The sequence below is a fragment of the Heliangelus exortis genome, chromosome 5, assembly GCF_036169615.1.
Source record: "Heliangelus exortis chromosome 5, bHelExo1.hap1, whole genome shotgun sequence".
Classification (NCBI taxonomy): Eukaryota; Metazoa; Chordata; class Aves; order Apodiformes; family Trochilidae; genus Heliangelus; species Heliangelus exortis.
The window spans coordinates 2,343,954-2,360,493 of NC_092426.1; the positions used below are offsets into that span (position 1 = coordinate 2,343,954).

At 50.0% G+C, this 16,540-nt stretch overlaps 1 protein-coding gene across 2 annotated transcripts in view; it reads left to right on the top strand.

The window, feature by feature from the left end:
- Positions 1–16,540, top strand: part of ATL1 (atlastin GTPase 1) — a 34,066-nt gene that overhangs the window by 861 nt on the left and 16,665 nt on the right. For both annotated transcript variants that reach the window (XM_071745129.1, XM_071745128.1), the window contains exons 2-5: positions 12,217–12,464; positions 12,803–12,937; positions 13,846–13,950; positions 14,675–14,725. In XM_071745129.1, coding sequence (XP_071601230.1) covers positions 12,217–12,464; positions 12,803–12,937; positions 13,846–13,950; positions 14,675–14,725 — 539 coding nt within the window. The remainder of the gene's footprint in view (positions 1–12,216; positions 12,465–12,802; positions 12,938–13,845; positions 13,951–14,674; positions 14,726–16,540) is intronic.

The window sequence follows — 16,540 nt, forward strand, 5'->3', positions numbered from 1 at the left end:
TTGTTGGTGTGTCAGACCCTCTGGAAAAGGGCCATTTGAAGTCCGTTTCTTTACAAACCCCGCCTGAGCCCCGGGGGAGCTGGTAGCAGCATCGCCAGGGAGCAGAGCTGGGTTCTGCAGCTCTTTGCCAGGCCCTCCAGAGCTCCAGCAGCAGCTCTCTGGGGCCAGAGCAGGTCCCACAGGTGGGCTGGTAGCCAGCAAGCCAAGGGGCTCCGGTTGCCTTTTACCGGAGCTGTGTCCGAGCCTTTCACCTCCGGTGCTCAGCCAGGGATCACTTTACCGACTTCCACCGAGGCGCTGCAGAAAATCAGGGTTTCCACAGCCATGCGCCGTTGTTTGGAGGCTGCTGAGGAGTCTGATTTGTCATTTCCCTCGAGTTGTCTTCCATGAAACCTCAGTCATCGGTGCTGGTGGTAACCTGGCTCGTCAGGCAGAGCAGTGATGTTTTGGGTACACAAATGAGGTTCTGGTTTGGATGGATGGGAGCAGTGTTTCCCGTGAGGGTGATGAGCAGGTCAGGAACACGTTTGCAGAAGCATTTGGAAGAAGGGAGTGTGTGGTGTGAGGAAGAGATTGGGGTGGTGGTGGTGGTGGTCTTCCTGCAAGGAGGTGAGGAGGAAAAAATGAGCAACGCTCGTGCCATTTTTAATCCTGATTCTTGATGGAGGTTGTGAAACCCTTGGGTGAAGCAGAGGGAGAACTTCCCAGGGAATGTGCTGACATTCTCAGCTTTGTCTGACGGAGCTGTCAGCCCCGTCTCTCTGGGTGCTGAGTATTGCACACACGTACAGGCACTGGTGCTTTCCTGTCACATCTTGGTTGCCTGAGAAGAAAATGCAAATGCTGCCAAAACGGATATAAATGGAGAAAAAACATCTTGGGAAGCACAGCCTTGGTCCAGCGAGACAATTGGGCACATTCCTCATCCAAAACGTGCTGCTGAGCCTGGGTGAAATGTCATGTTGGTGATTTGATGAACTCTTCCTTGGATTCTCTGTAAGTTTCACAAGAACCTGGAGCCATCCGTGGATCCAAGGGGATCTCTCTGCCATCAGCCATCTCCTCCTGCAGCCCATCCACAGGTCAAAGTCATACTCTTGTCTTCTACAGAGCTGTCCATGTTCCTAGGATAATTCCCTGGCACTTTGCCAGGCTGCTTGACCTTGCCTGTAATAAATTAAAGAGCCAAATGCCTGTATTTTTCACTAGGAAAAAAATGCCCAGACAAAACTAACCTCTTCTAATAAAAGTGTGTGTTTATACACAGAGCCTCCTTGCCCTGAAAGATGTGTTTACACCCAGTGACTGCAGCATTGTCTGGTGACATCAGTCTGGGGGGTGACTCTTCCCATACTACGTTTTTCAGCCCAGCTGGCAAAGGAGAAGTCTCGGGCTTTTACCATCTGAGCTCTCAAACTAAGGCAGAAAGTCCTTGCTGTGCTCTAAAAATGGGCTTATGGGTCATTAAAAATACTATGCTATTTTGAAACGGACCAAACTTCGTCCTAGTTACTCTCTGCAACTGCTAAGTGCAACCTGTCTCTTCTGTTTCATGAAAATAATTTGCTTTTTTTTAAAGATCAGAGAGCAAATTAGGAAGAGTGAGTGTACAGCAGCCAGAAGGCATTGCCTCTGCTCAGCTGTCAGAGCTGGGTTACTGTCACATCCCTACGTCCCCAGGAGCTGATGTAGGGATGGGTAATGCACCAGGCTTAGGATTTAGCCCTGGGCAGAAGGTCAGCATAAGGCTACTCCTCATTTAAGGCTCTCTCACTGAGTGTGCTAACTGGATCATTTATCTTTGCTGGATGAGTAGCTGAGGGAGCAGCAGATGAAAAACTCATATATAATTTTGGGGGGAAGAGCAGAGGACACTCCTTTTTTTCAAAAATAAGGATTGTTAGTCCAAAACCTGATTGGGACATTGAAGTCCAGCCAGCTCAGTGAAGGCTTGTGGTAGGTTACCTCCTTTTTTTCCTGAAATTCTTTGAGCTTGGCAGTTGCAGGTGCTCAGCAGTCTGCTCCCCCATTACAATAAATCCATTAGAGACTTCTGCTCCCAAGCACAGGATGTCAAGTTGGGAGGGACCTCAAGGATCATTTAAACAACACAGGCTAGAACAAACTGTGTTAAATCTCTCATGTTTCCCATCATGGCCTGGGTTGTAATCAGAATGACCTGACTGAATGAGTCAAGAATTCAGTTTCAAAGCTATAAAAGGGATTACAGAGCTTCTATGTATTTCTTGGTCAGGATTTTCAAACTGGATGTGAGATTCATGAGATCTCCTAAAGAAGCCTGATGACCAGGAAGGGCTAAGGAATTGTTTTGGGGAGAAGGGACTCCTCTCCAGCACAGACCAGGTCAAGATCATCAATTCCACCCTTTCAGACTTCCCACCAAAGAGTTCAACTGGAAAGAAAATGATGATTTTTGGTTTGTGTTTTTTTTTTTTTTTAATGAGCCATGCTAACACCCTTTCTGTTTTGTTGTCTGGTCTCTGCCCTTTTGTGGTGGATTTTCAGATTCCAGTTCCTGGCATTTCTTTGTGTCTCTGAATGCTGGGAACCTCCTGAAAAGTGAAAGCTGAGATGTTTCACACAGGTGAGCTCTTACACAAAAATCTACACAAAAGGAGACTCACAACCAAATGACTGGCATGCAAATTAGAGAAGAAAATGAAGTGTTTGGACTTGCAAGAAGAGACAACACTGCAAGCTAAAGACCCAACTCACTAAACATGGTTCTTAATCTTTCTGCCTTTGGTTTTTTGAAGCAGCAGCAGCGTTGTACAGGGAATTTGAATAGCATGGGTCTGATCCATGACAAGATGAGCAGGAGCAGGATCAGCCTGCCTTTCCCTTTTTGGGGGATGAGCTGAGATGCCTGAAGCATCCTTCATGTCATGTCCATGTCCTGAGAGGCTTTGGAGGAGGTTGCCTGCTTGACTGATGGAGGGGGAAGCAGTGTCTGGCACTGGGTGGATCTTGCTGCATTTTCCCTGCTAAGCCCATGGGTAAGAGGCAGCACACAGAAATATTGTGTAGGGCCTAAGTGGTGCTAATAGGATTTGGGGCTTGTAGTAACTTCTCTGCACCCTTGACAGGAAGCTTCTCCATCCAGGAGGTGCATCTGGTGTAGGTGTCATTGTGCTCTGGAAGGCAGAGGATGTCCTGTGGGTCACCTCCAAAACAAATTTCAATCTAGAGAGACCCCCAACTCCTTTATTCCTGCCAGAAGCACTCGTGTTTGCTACCAGTTGAAGGAAGGTGAAGTGTTACAGCCATAAAGTAACTGAACAAAACTTTTCCCAAATGAGGTAGAAGCTCCAGAGAAGGTCCTGAACTCTGTCAAGCCAGTGAAACAAAAAGTGCTCTGTATGCATAAGCATTTTCTTTGGTGTGAAACTGCCTTTTATGCTCTGTCCTGGGATTTCGTGGCACATTTATCAAACTTTATTTTCAGGCAATTGTAACAGCAAAAGGGTAAGAATAATTTCATGTCAGAAATATCTAAACCCAGTACTGGTGGTGGAGGGAGGCAGAGCAGATGAAGGAGCATGCAGAAAACTTGTGCTGGGGCTGAAGAGAGAGTTTTGGGGATGTATTAATGCAAAGATGTGTTTCAGCCATCATGTCATGCTTGAGTCTGGCTGGGCTTAGGTGTAGGTGAAGTACTTTATGAATACTTTCTGAAGTATTTTTATAAACAGAGGTGGCAATAAGGTTTCCTCTGAGCATTGCCCACCTTGCCTTTCAACCAGCCTGTGATGGCACATCATGGTGGGGACATAGCCACCCAGCTGTCTTAACATGACCTCAAACTCCCTGAAAAACTCCCTAGAAAAGCTTCTGTCTAATTTGCTTCCTCCCCAGGGTGGTTGGGTGCCTGTGTCTCTGCAGCATGCTAGTGATGAACTCAGCCTGGGAGCTTCACAGAGCTGTTTCAGAACCACTTTGCCTTCATCAGAGTGGTAGCAGGTCTCATCTTTTTAAAGTTTGGGGTTGGCTTTTGGCATTTGAGGTGTGTCTGTTGTAACCCATAGGTTTGGGGGCCAGTAATCATCCAAGCTCTTGTTTCTGTCAGCAGTCTGCTGGGCAGGAAGGTCCCAGTCCACTCCTCTTATCAGCCTTATCATTCATCTCCTTGTTTCTACTGCCAAAGGGAAAAAGGGGCCATGCTGAAGCTGCTGTGCTGCCAGCTGGATGGCTCAGGCAGGGCTGGCAGGAAGAAGGGTGCACTCTGTGTGTCTCACCACCACTCCAAAAAAAGCCAAGGATGAGTCCCAAGCCTGGCAGCAGCAGCAGCCCCATTGCTCAGCTCCCTGCTGGGAGCACCCTGGGGTGCAGAGTGCTCCTCAGGAGCTCCTGGGAGTGCAGGGTGCTTTGGACAGAGGTGTTCATCCTGCCAAGCAGCCAGGGTGTAAGAGTTCACCCCAACTTCAAAGAGGGATCTAAAAACAGGAGCCCAAGTGACTACCAAGTGTGGCCTCCTTCAGTCTGGAGAAGAGGAGGCTCAGGGGAGACCTCATCACTCTCTACAACTCCCTGAAAGGAGGTTGGAGCCGGGGGGGGTTGGGCTCTGCTCCCAAGGGAGGGTTAGGTTGGATATTAGGAAGAAATTCTTTGCTCAGGCATTGGAATGGGCTGCCCAGGGAGGGGGTGGATTCTCCATCTCTGGAGGTTTTGAAGAAGAGACTGAATGTGGCACTGAGTGCCATGGGCTGGGAACCACGGGGGGAGTGGATCAAGGGTTGGACTTGATCTCAGAGGTCCTTTCCAACCCAAATGATTCTGGGATTCTGGGATTCTATGATTCTTTTACCTGCCAAAGGACTGGGCTCATTTTTAACATGAGTTTTCCTCCCTGGTGAAGATCTTCATTGTGGGCTGTGTAATTTACCCAATATTTCCACAGGAATGGAGAGCCTGCTTTGCACCTTGGTTCCTGACATGATTTTGATTGCATCTGTACATCCATTTTGGGGAGGTGAAGGTCATTTCCCACTCAGGCTCTGCCTACCCATTTTCTCTTGTTTCCCAAACCTCATGTGTAAGGTGGCAGTGAGCAAGGCTGGGAGGGAGGGAGGTCCATGTGTCCCTGTGCCACTTGAGGGGGGCTTGGTGGCTCTGGTCAGTGGGTGCTGGCACCAGGGATGTCCCCTCCCTGGGTCCTGGAGTACTCTGACTTCATAGGGGTGCTACAAATCCCAGCAGAGGTGTGAGCATGATGGAGAGGGTTTGCCTGGCTGTGTGGTCAGCTGTGTCCTGGATGCAGGAGATGCAAGCAGGATGTAGAAAGGGGAGGGAAATCCAGCTCAGGAAGCTTCTGCTGGTTGGGAACCCTCTAAGAGCATGGCACAGGCAAAACTCCAGAGAGGGCTTTACCCAGCCTGGCTTTGTCCTCTCCAAGACATTGCCTTCCAGGAGCACCTCAGTCTAGACACCTTAGAGCATCCCCATGGTGAGGGAATTCCCTAACTCACAGCTCTCCAGACCAGGCTCCCCTGGCAGTCTCAGCACTTCAGGCTGCAGCTGTGCCCTGCTTTGCATCCCTTATAGAATCATAGAATCATAGAATTGGCTGGGTTGGAAGGGACCTCAGAGATCATCAAGTCCAACCCTTGATCCACTCCCACTGCAGTTCCCAGCCCATGGCACTGAGTGCCACATCCAGGCTCTTTTGAAATATCTCCAGGGACAGAGAGTCCACCACTTCCCTGGGCAGCCCGTTCCAATGTCTGATCACCCTCTCTGTAAAGAAATTCTTTCTAATATCTAACCTAAACTTCCCCTGGCACAACTTAAGACCATGCCCTCTTGTCTTGTTGAAAGTTGTCTGGGAAAAGAGCCCAACCCCCCCCTGGCTCCAACCTCCTTTCAGGGAGTTGGAGAGAGTGATGAGGTCTCCCCTGAGCTGCCTCTTCATCAGGCTGAACAGCCCCAGCTCCCTCAGCCTCTCCTCATAGGGTCTGTGCTCGAGTCCTTTCACCAGCCCAGTTGCCTCCTTTGAACCTGCTCTAGGACCTCGATATCCTTCCTGAACTGAGGGGCCCAGAACTGGACACAGGACTCAAGCTGTGGCCTCCCCAGGGCTGAGCACAGGGGCAGAATCCCTTCCCTGGACCTGCTGGCCACGCTGTTCCTGAGCCAGCCCAGGATGCCATTGGCCTTCTTGGCCACCTGGGCACACTGCTGGCTCCTCTTCAGCTTCCTGGCAATCCAGACTCCCAGGTCCCTTTCTGCCACTCTGTGCCCAGCCTGGAGCTCCCCATGGGGTTGTTGTGTTGATCCTCATCCCATTGGAATCAGCCCAACTCTCCAGTCTGTCCAGGTCCCTCTGCAGAGCCCTCCTGCCTTCCCGCTGATCCACACTCCCCCCCGGCTTAGTATTACCTGCAGATTTGCTGCTGATGGACTCAATCCCCTCATCTAAATCATCAATGAAGATATTAAACAGCACTGGGCCCAACACTGATCCCTGGGGGACACCACGGCCGCCATTTTGATGCAGCCCCATTCAGCACCACTCTCTGGGCCCGGCCCTCCAGCCAGTTCCTAACCCAGCACAGGGTGCTCCTGTCCAAGCTGTGGCCTGACAGCTTTTTCAGGAGAATGCTTATGCAAGATCCATACAGGTTTTGGCTCTACAACCTTCCCCCTGCCCTGCTCTGTGCATTCTTTGCTTCCATCCTTGGTTTCTCATTTTCCCCTCATTAGCTGGATAAGGTGCAGAGCTTTGCCTGTCCAGGAGAGACGGGAGAGAGGGTGTCTGGAGCACCTTCCCCAGAGCCTTACTGATGATGCTGAGGGGTTGTGGTGGGGTGGAGGTGGTTGAGCATGAACCCAGTGAGCAGCACTCGTGTCACAGGAGCAGCCACGCTGGATGTGATAAGTGCAAGGGAGACTGCAGCCTGGAGAGAGATGTCTTTCTTTGCCCATGCTGTTTGCAGAGGGCTGATAAGCTTCCTGGAAGCTGAAGCTCCCTGGAGAACATGCAGAGGGATCAAGCCTGACTGTAAGGTCTGTTCAGGACTTGGCTCACGGTGTGGTCGGTGACACTGATATGTTTGGAATATAAACAGCTGGGAACAGAGCTTCAAAAAGGATCCACACAGCTATTTTGCTGCTGATGATAAAATTAATCCCTAGAGGGCTGCTGATAGCAACCTAAGCTGGTCGATAACAGGGATGCTCCATTCCAGGGAAATAACAAGAAGTTGTAGCTTCCCATCAAACCTCAGCTTTACCTTCTTGGTAATTTCTGGTTTTCTATGCAGTAACTAGGGTCAGATACTCTCAGAACAGCAGCACCCTGTGACATCTCTATATTTTAGAGGGAAATTAGTGCCCAGGCAGTAAAGGTCCTGGGATCCAGGTGAGCACAAGAGCAGGGCTGGCAAATTGGCTTTCTCAGAGCCTGTGTTTGCACACATGGGTCATGGCTGTGTTTTGTTCTCTGGAATGAAATCTATTTATTGTGCAACCTCATTTAAGGAACAAGCTGACTTTATTAGTCAGTCTGTGGAAAGCAATCAGCATTTCTGTGACCTGTTCTTCCATAGCTAAGAAGGGACAGACTTAAGCAAGCACTCCCCAAAGGTACATTGCATCATTAGTGACAGGTAGTGTGTCTAAATTATACTTCTGGAGGAGCTTAAGTACATTAGAATTCAGCTGTCAGTTCAGTCCAGTCAAAATGCTGGTTTAATTTATGTAATTTTAACAACAAACAAACAAACAAACAAAACCTACAAGTGTATTTTTTTCCTTAAAGTCACATAAAGTGATTTGTATGTCCTGTATTACTGGGCTGTTTCCTCGCTGCTGTCTAGAAATGCAGATCCTGGTCTCCTTCACCTTTTCAGCTTTGGATCACCATATGGAAAAGAAACGTGGCTTCCACCCCACTTCAGAGCCATGGCAATGAGCTGTTAGGAAATGGGGAAAAAGGAGCTGTGTCCTGGAGATGGCAGGATGAGCAGCTTGAGAATTGATGCAGTTGCAAGGCGCCGGGATGGAGCCAACAGAAAGGAGGAGTCAGGTTAGAAAAGGAGTGAAAACAAAAGTGCATTTAGGAGAGCTTAACTTTCCTTCCTTTTTTTTTTTTTTTTGGCAGATGTTGTTTTGCCATTGCCAGGTATGACTTCCTGAAAAAGCAGCTAATGTATGCCAGAAAAGACAATAAAAATGATTGATTTCCAGTAAGATGCAGCCATCTTATAAAGTGATTTCTGGCTCTTCAGTATGGCAGATAATCTAATAAAAAGAACATGGAAGTTTCATCACATGGCCATGGGTATGAAATATAGAGTTTTGTCTGCAGGCTGCGTGCATAAAAGAAGCAGAGAGAACAGGACTGAAATTAGTTCAGGGAGCTGCTTCATCTAATGTCTTTTCTCCTGCTGTCTCCAATTAACAGGGATGTCTCCAATGATCGGGGAAGTCAACGTATCCTGATCATAATACTTTCTGTTTTGCCCCTGTGTGGTGCAAACAGCTTGGTTTTCCTGGTGTCCAGGTGATGGAAGCAAGGATGTCCCCTAGGAGACCACATTTACTTGGGAGTGTTACATGTGTCCAGCAACGCTCTCCCAAAATCTGTCAATACCTGCAAAAAAAAAAAAAAAAAAGGTGCACCCTACAGATTCTGATGTTTTGAAGGGCCAACACAACCTCTTCTCCTGTGGTTGTTGCTCTTTCCAGCAGCTGAACCAGAAGGAGAGAAAATAGTGGGAGGACCAGTCTGGGCACAGGCAGCAGCAGGAATCTGGTACCAGCTGTGCCTCTGGTGCAGGATGGTTCTGTCCTCAGTCCCAGTGTCACAGTGCTCAGATCATAGAATCACAGAATAATTGGGGTTGTCAGGGCCCTCTGCAGGTCCCCCAGCCCAACCCCCCTGCAGTATCAGGGACACCCTCACCTAGATCAGGTTGCTCAGAGCCTCCTCAAGCCTCACCTTGAATATCTCCAGGGATGAGACCTCAACCCCCTCCCTGGGCACCCTGTGCCATTGTGCCACTGCCCTCATGGGACATATTTCCATTTGGATGTTCCTCACATCCAATTTAAATTTATTTTTCTCTAATTTAAACCCATTTTCCCTCATCCTATCCCTCCAGCCCCTTGCACACAGTCCCTCTCCATCCTCCCCTGTGGCCCCTCAGATACTGGAAGGTCACTGTTAGGTCTCCAGGCTGCACACCCCCAATTCCCTCAGCCTGGTTCCATAGCAGAGGTGTTCCAGCCCCCTGATCATTTTTGTAGCCCTCCCCTGGACCCACTCCCTCAGGTCCATGGATGGATCCCAGATCCTTGATGAGGCCAGGCAGTACCTTCAGGTGTCTGAGCTGGGGGCCCCTCTGCTGGAAGCCCCCAGACAGCAGGATTGGTGCCCCTGGTGGTCCCCAGCTGTGCTCCTGTGGGATGGGTGAAATGTTGGTCTCTTGCCTGTGAGGTGGCACAGCTATTTCATACTTTCTGGCTTGGCTGGGATCAGAAATGTTTGGATTTCATTCTATTTACGATTTTTCTTTTTCCTGCCTCTGCCATGAGTCACATCCTATGCAAGGATCCCTCCACTGCCCTTTCTCTGCAGCTGTAAAAAGGAACAAAAAAAAATTAGAAGTTGGACTGGGTTAGCTGAGCAGGGAGTTGGAAAGCATTGCAGGAGGGGGAGGTATTTCCTATGGTAGACTTGGGATGGTACTTTTAGCATGGAAGTGCTTAAAAGGAGCAGATGAGCCTGTGGCTCCTTGGCACCTGTCCACATGGATGTGTTGGGAAGGTCTTGATCCTGGGAATGGTGTTTGGTGTGTGCTGCAAGAGGACTGACTGTGAGGTTTTAATTTTTCCAGTGATTGGGTGATGTGTGCCTGGATCCTGAGTCCATGGATTCGAAATGGGAATTTTTAAATATTTTTTTTTCTCTTCCTGAAGCTCCCTAAGCAGTGGCACAGGGCAGGGGCTGGTGCTTGAAGGGAGTTTGGTGCTGCTGGTCCCTGGATGCTGCAGTCTGGTGGAGCAAAGCATTTTCAGAGCGTTTGGGACTTTTGTTTTGCAGGGAAAAAACAAAAAAAAAAAACAAACCACAAACCTCCAAGCATCAGGAAGAAAAGATCTTTGTTTTCCAACTGTGAGCAAAGAAAGCTTGTAGTATATGTCCAAGAGCCACCAGGAATCCCCTAGCAACCAGGCTTAATGATCCTGATCTTTCATTGCAGGATCATAGGAAATCAGAAACTCCTACAAAAGCACTGCTGTTATTATTTAAAATATAAAGTTGCTGCTGGAGGCTGCTGCATAAAGAGGCCCAGAATGGGCAAACCCTGTTCCTCTTGGTATTTATAGCTTGCTTTTAGCACGTGCACGTATCATCCTTGTGCTTTGGAGCAGCTGGGACTGGCTGAAAACTGGGTCCCTGAGGTCAAGGTCTGAAACAAAGGCTGAGGAAGTTTAAGTTGAGGCCACCACCCTTGGAAAGTTGCAGCCTGAGCCAAGGACCTGGGAAGTTTTTGTAGAAATACGGGGGGGGGGGGAGGAAAACTTTCCATCCTTTCCCTGCTGGTGAGGAGATTTCACGTGGCTGTAGGTGAGCTGATGAGCATCATTAATCAACTTTACCATCTCTTTCCTGTGCTGGGAAGTTTGGAGGCACTGAAAAGAAAATCCCTGGATCTGGCCCTCTTCTGGCAAACCCCAGGGCTGTGGTGTCTGTGGGTGGCAGGTCCTGAAATGTGTCTGTCTCCTGTGTTGTGGCAGCTACACAAAGCAGCCTTGAAGATTTTAAATTGGATATTAGGAAAAAAATCTTTACTGAAAGAGTGGTGAAGCACTGGAACAGGGCAGTGGTGGAGTCAGCATCCCTGGAGGTCTTCAAAAAATGTGTTAGATGTGGCACTATGGGACATGTTCAGTGGGCAGAGTGGTGTTGGGTTGATGGTTGGACCTGATGGTCTTAGGAGATGTTTTCCAACCTTAATGATTCTGTGCTTCTGTGAAGGGACCATGAGGCTGTGAAAAGCTCTCATCATCTCAGCTGTGTTGGCCTGGAGGGAGAGGAGGAGGCTCAGGGGAGACCTCATCACTCTCTACAACTCCCTGAAAGGAGGTTGGAGCCAGGGGGGGGTTGGGCTCTGCTCCCAGGACAAGAGGCCATGGGCTTCAGCTCTGCCAGGGCAGGGTTAGGTTGGAGATTAGGAAGAAATTCTTTGCAGAGAGGGTGCTCAGGCATTGAAATGGGCTGCCCAGGGAAGGGGTGGATTCTCCATCCCTGGAGGTTTTTAAGAAGGGACTGGCTGTGGCACTCAGTGCCATGGGCTGGGAACCACGGGGGGAGTGGATCAAGGGTTGGACTTGAGGATCCCAGAGCTCCTTTTCAACCCAAATGATTCTGGGATCATGTGGGCACCCTGGCACTGCCCAGCCTGGATGCAGTGACCAAACCCTGCGTCCCTGCCCATCCCATCCAAAGGTTCCTGCTGCAGCATCATGTTTGTCACTTCTCCCCTGTCCCAGTGGGGAGGTGAGAGCTTCTTGTAAGGCTGGATGGATGCTGCAGAGCCTGGACAGCCCTCACCTCTGTGCCAGGGAGCCATTCCACAGGGAACCAAGTGGGAAAGTGAGCAGTGCTTGTGCTTTGCACGTGCTTTCCACTTTGGAGTGAAGAAGTGGCTTTTATTGGGTGGGCATTTGTCTTGGTGGCCTGGGGCGTGAGGTTCTCAGACACCTCAGCCTGAATGCTGCTTCCATTTCTGAGAAAGGAGCTGGTGGGGAGCATCCAGGGGAAAGCAGTCAGATCCCTGGATGATGGGATGGCAATGAGTGATCAGGAAGTTTGGACTTTTCCAGCAGAGTGAAAGCCAAGGGAGGTGTTTTGGCAGTCTTTCTGTATTTAAGAAGTTGGTGCAGGGAAGAGGAGAGGGATCTGTTCTCCAGGTCAGCTCTTGCAGGACAAGAAGTAAGGGGTGTGTTTTGCCAAGGGAGATCCCAGCAGGAATCTCTCTGCCAGCAGGCAGCAGTGGGCAGATGGCCCCAGAGTGACATGGAGTGTCCCTTGGGATGTCTGAGGACAGGTCCAGCAGACATCTGCTCTGAACAGTGCTGGTTTGGGATGAATATTCGAGGCAGCTGACCTGTTACCACCCTCCCCAGCCCTGTGTGATTGCATTTGCAGCAGGAGGAACCTGACAGCTCTTGTTTTACCTCCTCCTGCAGGTAGTTTTGCAGAGAAGACTTACGAGTGGAGCTCTGAGGAGGAGGAGTCTGTGAGGAAGGCAGGACCTGTGCAGGTCCTCATTGTCAAGGATGACCACTCCTTTGAGCTGGATGAAGCTGCACTGAACCGAATCCTCCTCTCAGAGGCTGTCAGAGACAAGGAGGTTGTGGCTGTGTCTGTTGCTGGAGCTTTTAGGAAAGGGAAATCATTCCTGATGGACTTCATGCTGCGGTACATGTACAATAAGGTAACCACTCCAGCTCAGGTGGTTCTTCCCTGGGCTGTGATGCTGCTGCTCCTTGGACTGCCCGGGGAGGAGCTGGACAGACTTGGTGTTCCAGGAGTGCTCAAACCTCTCATTAGCATTGACTTGGCAAAATAAAATAGAGCAGATCCTTCCACAGCCTTCTGAACCAGAGAGTTTCTTGTGGACTCCTGAGTTTGGAGCAGAGATGTTCACATTTCTGCCCTTTAGGAAACCTCTCTTATAGGGGTGCCCCTTTCCAGTGGAGACAGCACAAGGGAAAAGTGTAAAACCAAAGTGAGATGAGAACTCTTAACAACTTCTTCTGTCCCTACCTGCAGGAAGCTGTGGACTGGGTTGGAGATTACAATGAGCCTCTGACTGGGTTCTCCTGGAGGGGAGGCTCTGAGCGGGAGACCACTGGTATCCAGATATGGAGTGAGGTTTTCCTGGTGGACAAGCCTGATGGCAAAAAGGTGTGTGCTTCTGGGTTGCTGCTGAGCTCATTTTTCTCTTACAACATTTTAAAGACTCTCCTGCCTTGTCTTAGGTGGCCTGTGCAAGTTTAGAGAAGATCTTCAATAACATTTCTTTAATTTAGCATTAATGAGTGTAATGAGGTTGGAAGGGAGCTGTGGAGCTGCTCCAGTGCCAGCCCTGCCCCAGCAGGATCCCCCAGGGCAGGACACACAGAACACATCCAGGGGGGGTTGGAAAGGCTCCAGAGAAGGAGACTCCACAACCTCTCTGGGCAGCCTGGGCCAGGGCTCCCTCAGCCTCCCAGCAGAGAAGTTTCTCCTCAGCTTCAGCTGGAACTTCCTCTCTTCTCCCTTCACCCCATTATTCCTTGTCCTACTCCTGGGCACCACTGAGCAGAGATTGGCCCCTTCCTCTTGCCCCCCACCCCTCAGCTATTGATGGACATTCAGAGATCCCCTCTCAGCCTTCTCTTCTCCAGCCTCAACAGCCCCAGGGCTCTCACTCTTTCTCCCCAGCAGAGATGCTCAAGTCCCTTCAGCACCCTCAGAGCTCTCCCCTGGCCTCTCTCCAGCAGATCCCTGTTTCTCTTGAACTGGGGGAGCCCAAAACTGGATCCAGTATTCCAGGTGTGTTCTCAGCAGGGCAGAGTAGAGTGGAAGGAGAATTTTCCTAGATCTTTTGGACACATTTCCTGATGCACCCCTGTCATTGTGCTCTCCATTGAGCTGCTCCCTTCCGTTGTCCTCCACCAGTTACAGGTCTGAGGCAGAAGCAGTGAGATTCCCAGCACACCCCCACAGCTGATATTCACCCCCCAGGCCCTGTGGTGTTTGAGAGTGATTTTGCTCGGGTGCAGATGCTAACTGGCTGCATCCAAGCTGATGTGGAGCTTTCTGCCTCTCAGGTTGCAGTGTTGCTGATGGACACACAGGGGACCTTTGACAGTCAGTCCACCCTGAGGGATTCAGCCACCGTGTTTGCTCTTAGCACAATGATCAGCTCCATACAGGTAAGAAGGGGGGAGGCTCCTGGAATCATTTCCTAAAAGGTGGTGGCAAAAGCCCAGTAGCTTGGCACCAGCCTAACACCACAGCTAGCCAGGAGCTTTGGTGGGAGAGCCAAAGGCCATCAAACTGGCTGCACTGAGTGCAGGATTCACAAGTGACTCCATCATCACAGGACAGTCTCATCTCACCCTAAGAGCAGGGCCAGCAGCAGATGCACCCCTTTGCTTCCTGCTGCCAGAGAGGAGATGACTTCAGGAGATGTGCTTTTTGTCCAAGTGCTGCTGGAGAAACCTCTGTGCTGGAGGGTTCTACAGTGAGCACATAAAATTCCCATTGGAGCTTCTCATCCTACCATGGGCCCTTGCTCTGTGTGGATGGGATGGAAGCTGTGTCTTGGTGCAGAGCTCAGTACATCATAAAAATGAAGAAGGAACATGAGCTGGACCTGACAGGCTGGAGCATGACAGCTCCCAGTGCTCCTGTGCTGGGGTGTTTTGCTGCACAGGGAGCAGCAGTGTCTGTCTGTCTGTCTGTCTGTCAGTGGGTCTGTCCCCCAGTACAGACAGACTGTACCTTCATGAGGGTCTTGTACCAGCACCACAGGCCAGCTGGGCCTTTGGTTGTGTCCCTGTGGTAATGTCCCAGGCTTTCAGCACACCAACCCACAGGGTGACCTGAAGGACATTCCCATTCTGAGTGCTCTGAAGTGTTTGTTTTCCAATGCAGGTTTATAACTTGTCCCAGAACGTGCAGGAGGATGATCTGCAGCACTTGCAGGTGAGCCCCTTGTCCCTCTGCTCCCCAGCACTGGTGTGTCTGCCTTATCCTCTGCTTTTGCCAGCTGTGTTGTTCTGGAAACATATTTGGAGCCACAAAAGGGTTTTTTCCATTTCCCAGCTCTCATACTGGTTTCTGGGTGTTGAGGAACAGTCACTTGGGTTGAAACCTCTCTTGCCTCTGCCCTCATAGTGTGGCTTCTTGGGTGCTTGGGTCCTTTGGTGGGGCAGTCAGAGGGATGCTCAGCAGGAGGGACTGTTCCTGTCTCTTGGATGGATCATCCTTCCTCAGGGCTGATCATCTGCTGAGCTGGACATGGCCCATGGCTGTGCTTCATCCTGCAGGGCTTGGGGAGGCTGAAAAAACCAAGGCTGTTAAGTCAAGACAAAAGTGGTCAAGAGAGGAGGTGGTGATGGTCGTGTAGGAGGCAGCTGCAAAGTGGAGGGCAGTGTCACTTCTTGTGTCCCCAGTGCACAGGACCAGTGTCACTTCTTGTGTCCCCAGTGCACAGGACCAGTGCTCATGGATGGTGCTGCAGCCAGAGAAAGTGAAGTTGACTTTCTAATGGTGAAGGAGAATCCAGCAGCCTGCACAGCCCACCCCAGCCCACCTTGGTGTGGAGCATCCACCACAGGTCCAGCTGTTTGGGTAGAGCTCACTCTGTCACCTCTGTGTCCTTCCTTAAGGTGACACTGGGGTTCCTCAGGGAGCAGTGACCCATCAGAGGCCAGGACTGACCCAGGGGGCTGGAAACACTCAGTGACTTGCAGCAAGGGGCTAAAGGGACTGGCAGGAGGAAGGGATCAGGGTAGTTAACCATGTCCTGGCTGTGCTCCTTTGCCCTAAGTCTCTACCTAGAGGTAGAGATTGCTCTGTTCATGCTCTATGATGGGACCTTTGGATTGTTAGGAGAAGCCCAAAGAAACTGGGAAGCTGTTTATCAACCTGGACATAGGCATCTGGAACTGGCTCAGTGCAGGTGACTCCTCTGGGTAATTACAGCCCTGACTGTTGGAGACAAGCAGCTAATTGGATTTTTGTGGCACCTGGGTCCTGTCTGTTTCCTGGTGTTACCTCCAGCTTTCTCTTTTGTTTAGGTGGTTGGTTGATTGGTTAGGAAGGCTTTTCCAGGAGCTTAAGAGAAGGAAAGAAAAGCAAAACTCTGTCTGGAAAAATCAGCATTTGAAGAATTTATTAATTGTTTCAGTCAGTAAATATTTTCTTAAATAATGCCTTTTTAACACTGAACTTGCCCAGTGCAACTCTGATCTTTCAATTTGGATTTTAAGCCAGGTTTTTGTTTAACATGCTGACCCATTTTTAGGCATCTGTGAAATCCATTATTGTGCTTTTAGTTAGAAATTACAGTCCAGAGAGACTGGAGACCCTTCAAATATTGCTGGGAGGCTGAGCTTGCAATCTGCACAGCGGGGGTTTGCAGGGAAACTACTTATTTCTGAATTAATTTCTGCTTCTTTGTGGAGTATTTAAAGAGAGCGAGGTTCCAGCAAGTCCCCTGCAGCACGTGAAGTTCCTGCTTGATACGAATCAGCAAGCAGCTGATTTTGAGCCACTTTTCACAGATTTGGCAGCCAAATATTTCCAAGCTGAGCCCTTTCACGTGAGGGCTCAGCACGGTGACTGCAGCAGCTCCCTCTGCCTCTCAGATACCAACCAAACCCACCCAGCCAGATGGTGCCTTTTCCAGCCCTGCAAATGGTGCTGCTGGTCCCCAAGTCAACAACTGTCCCTTGCTGCTGTGCCAGTGGCCCGTGGCCACCTGTCCATCCTGACAATCTGACAGCTCCTGGCTTC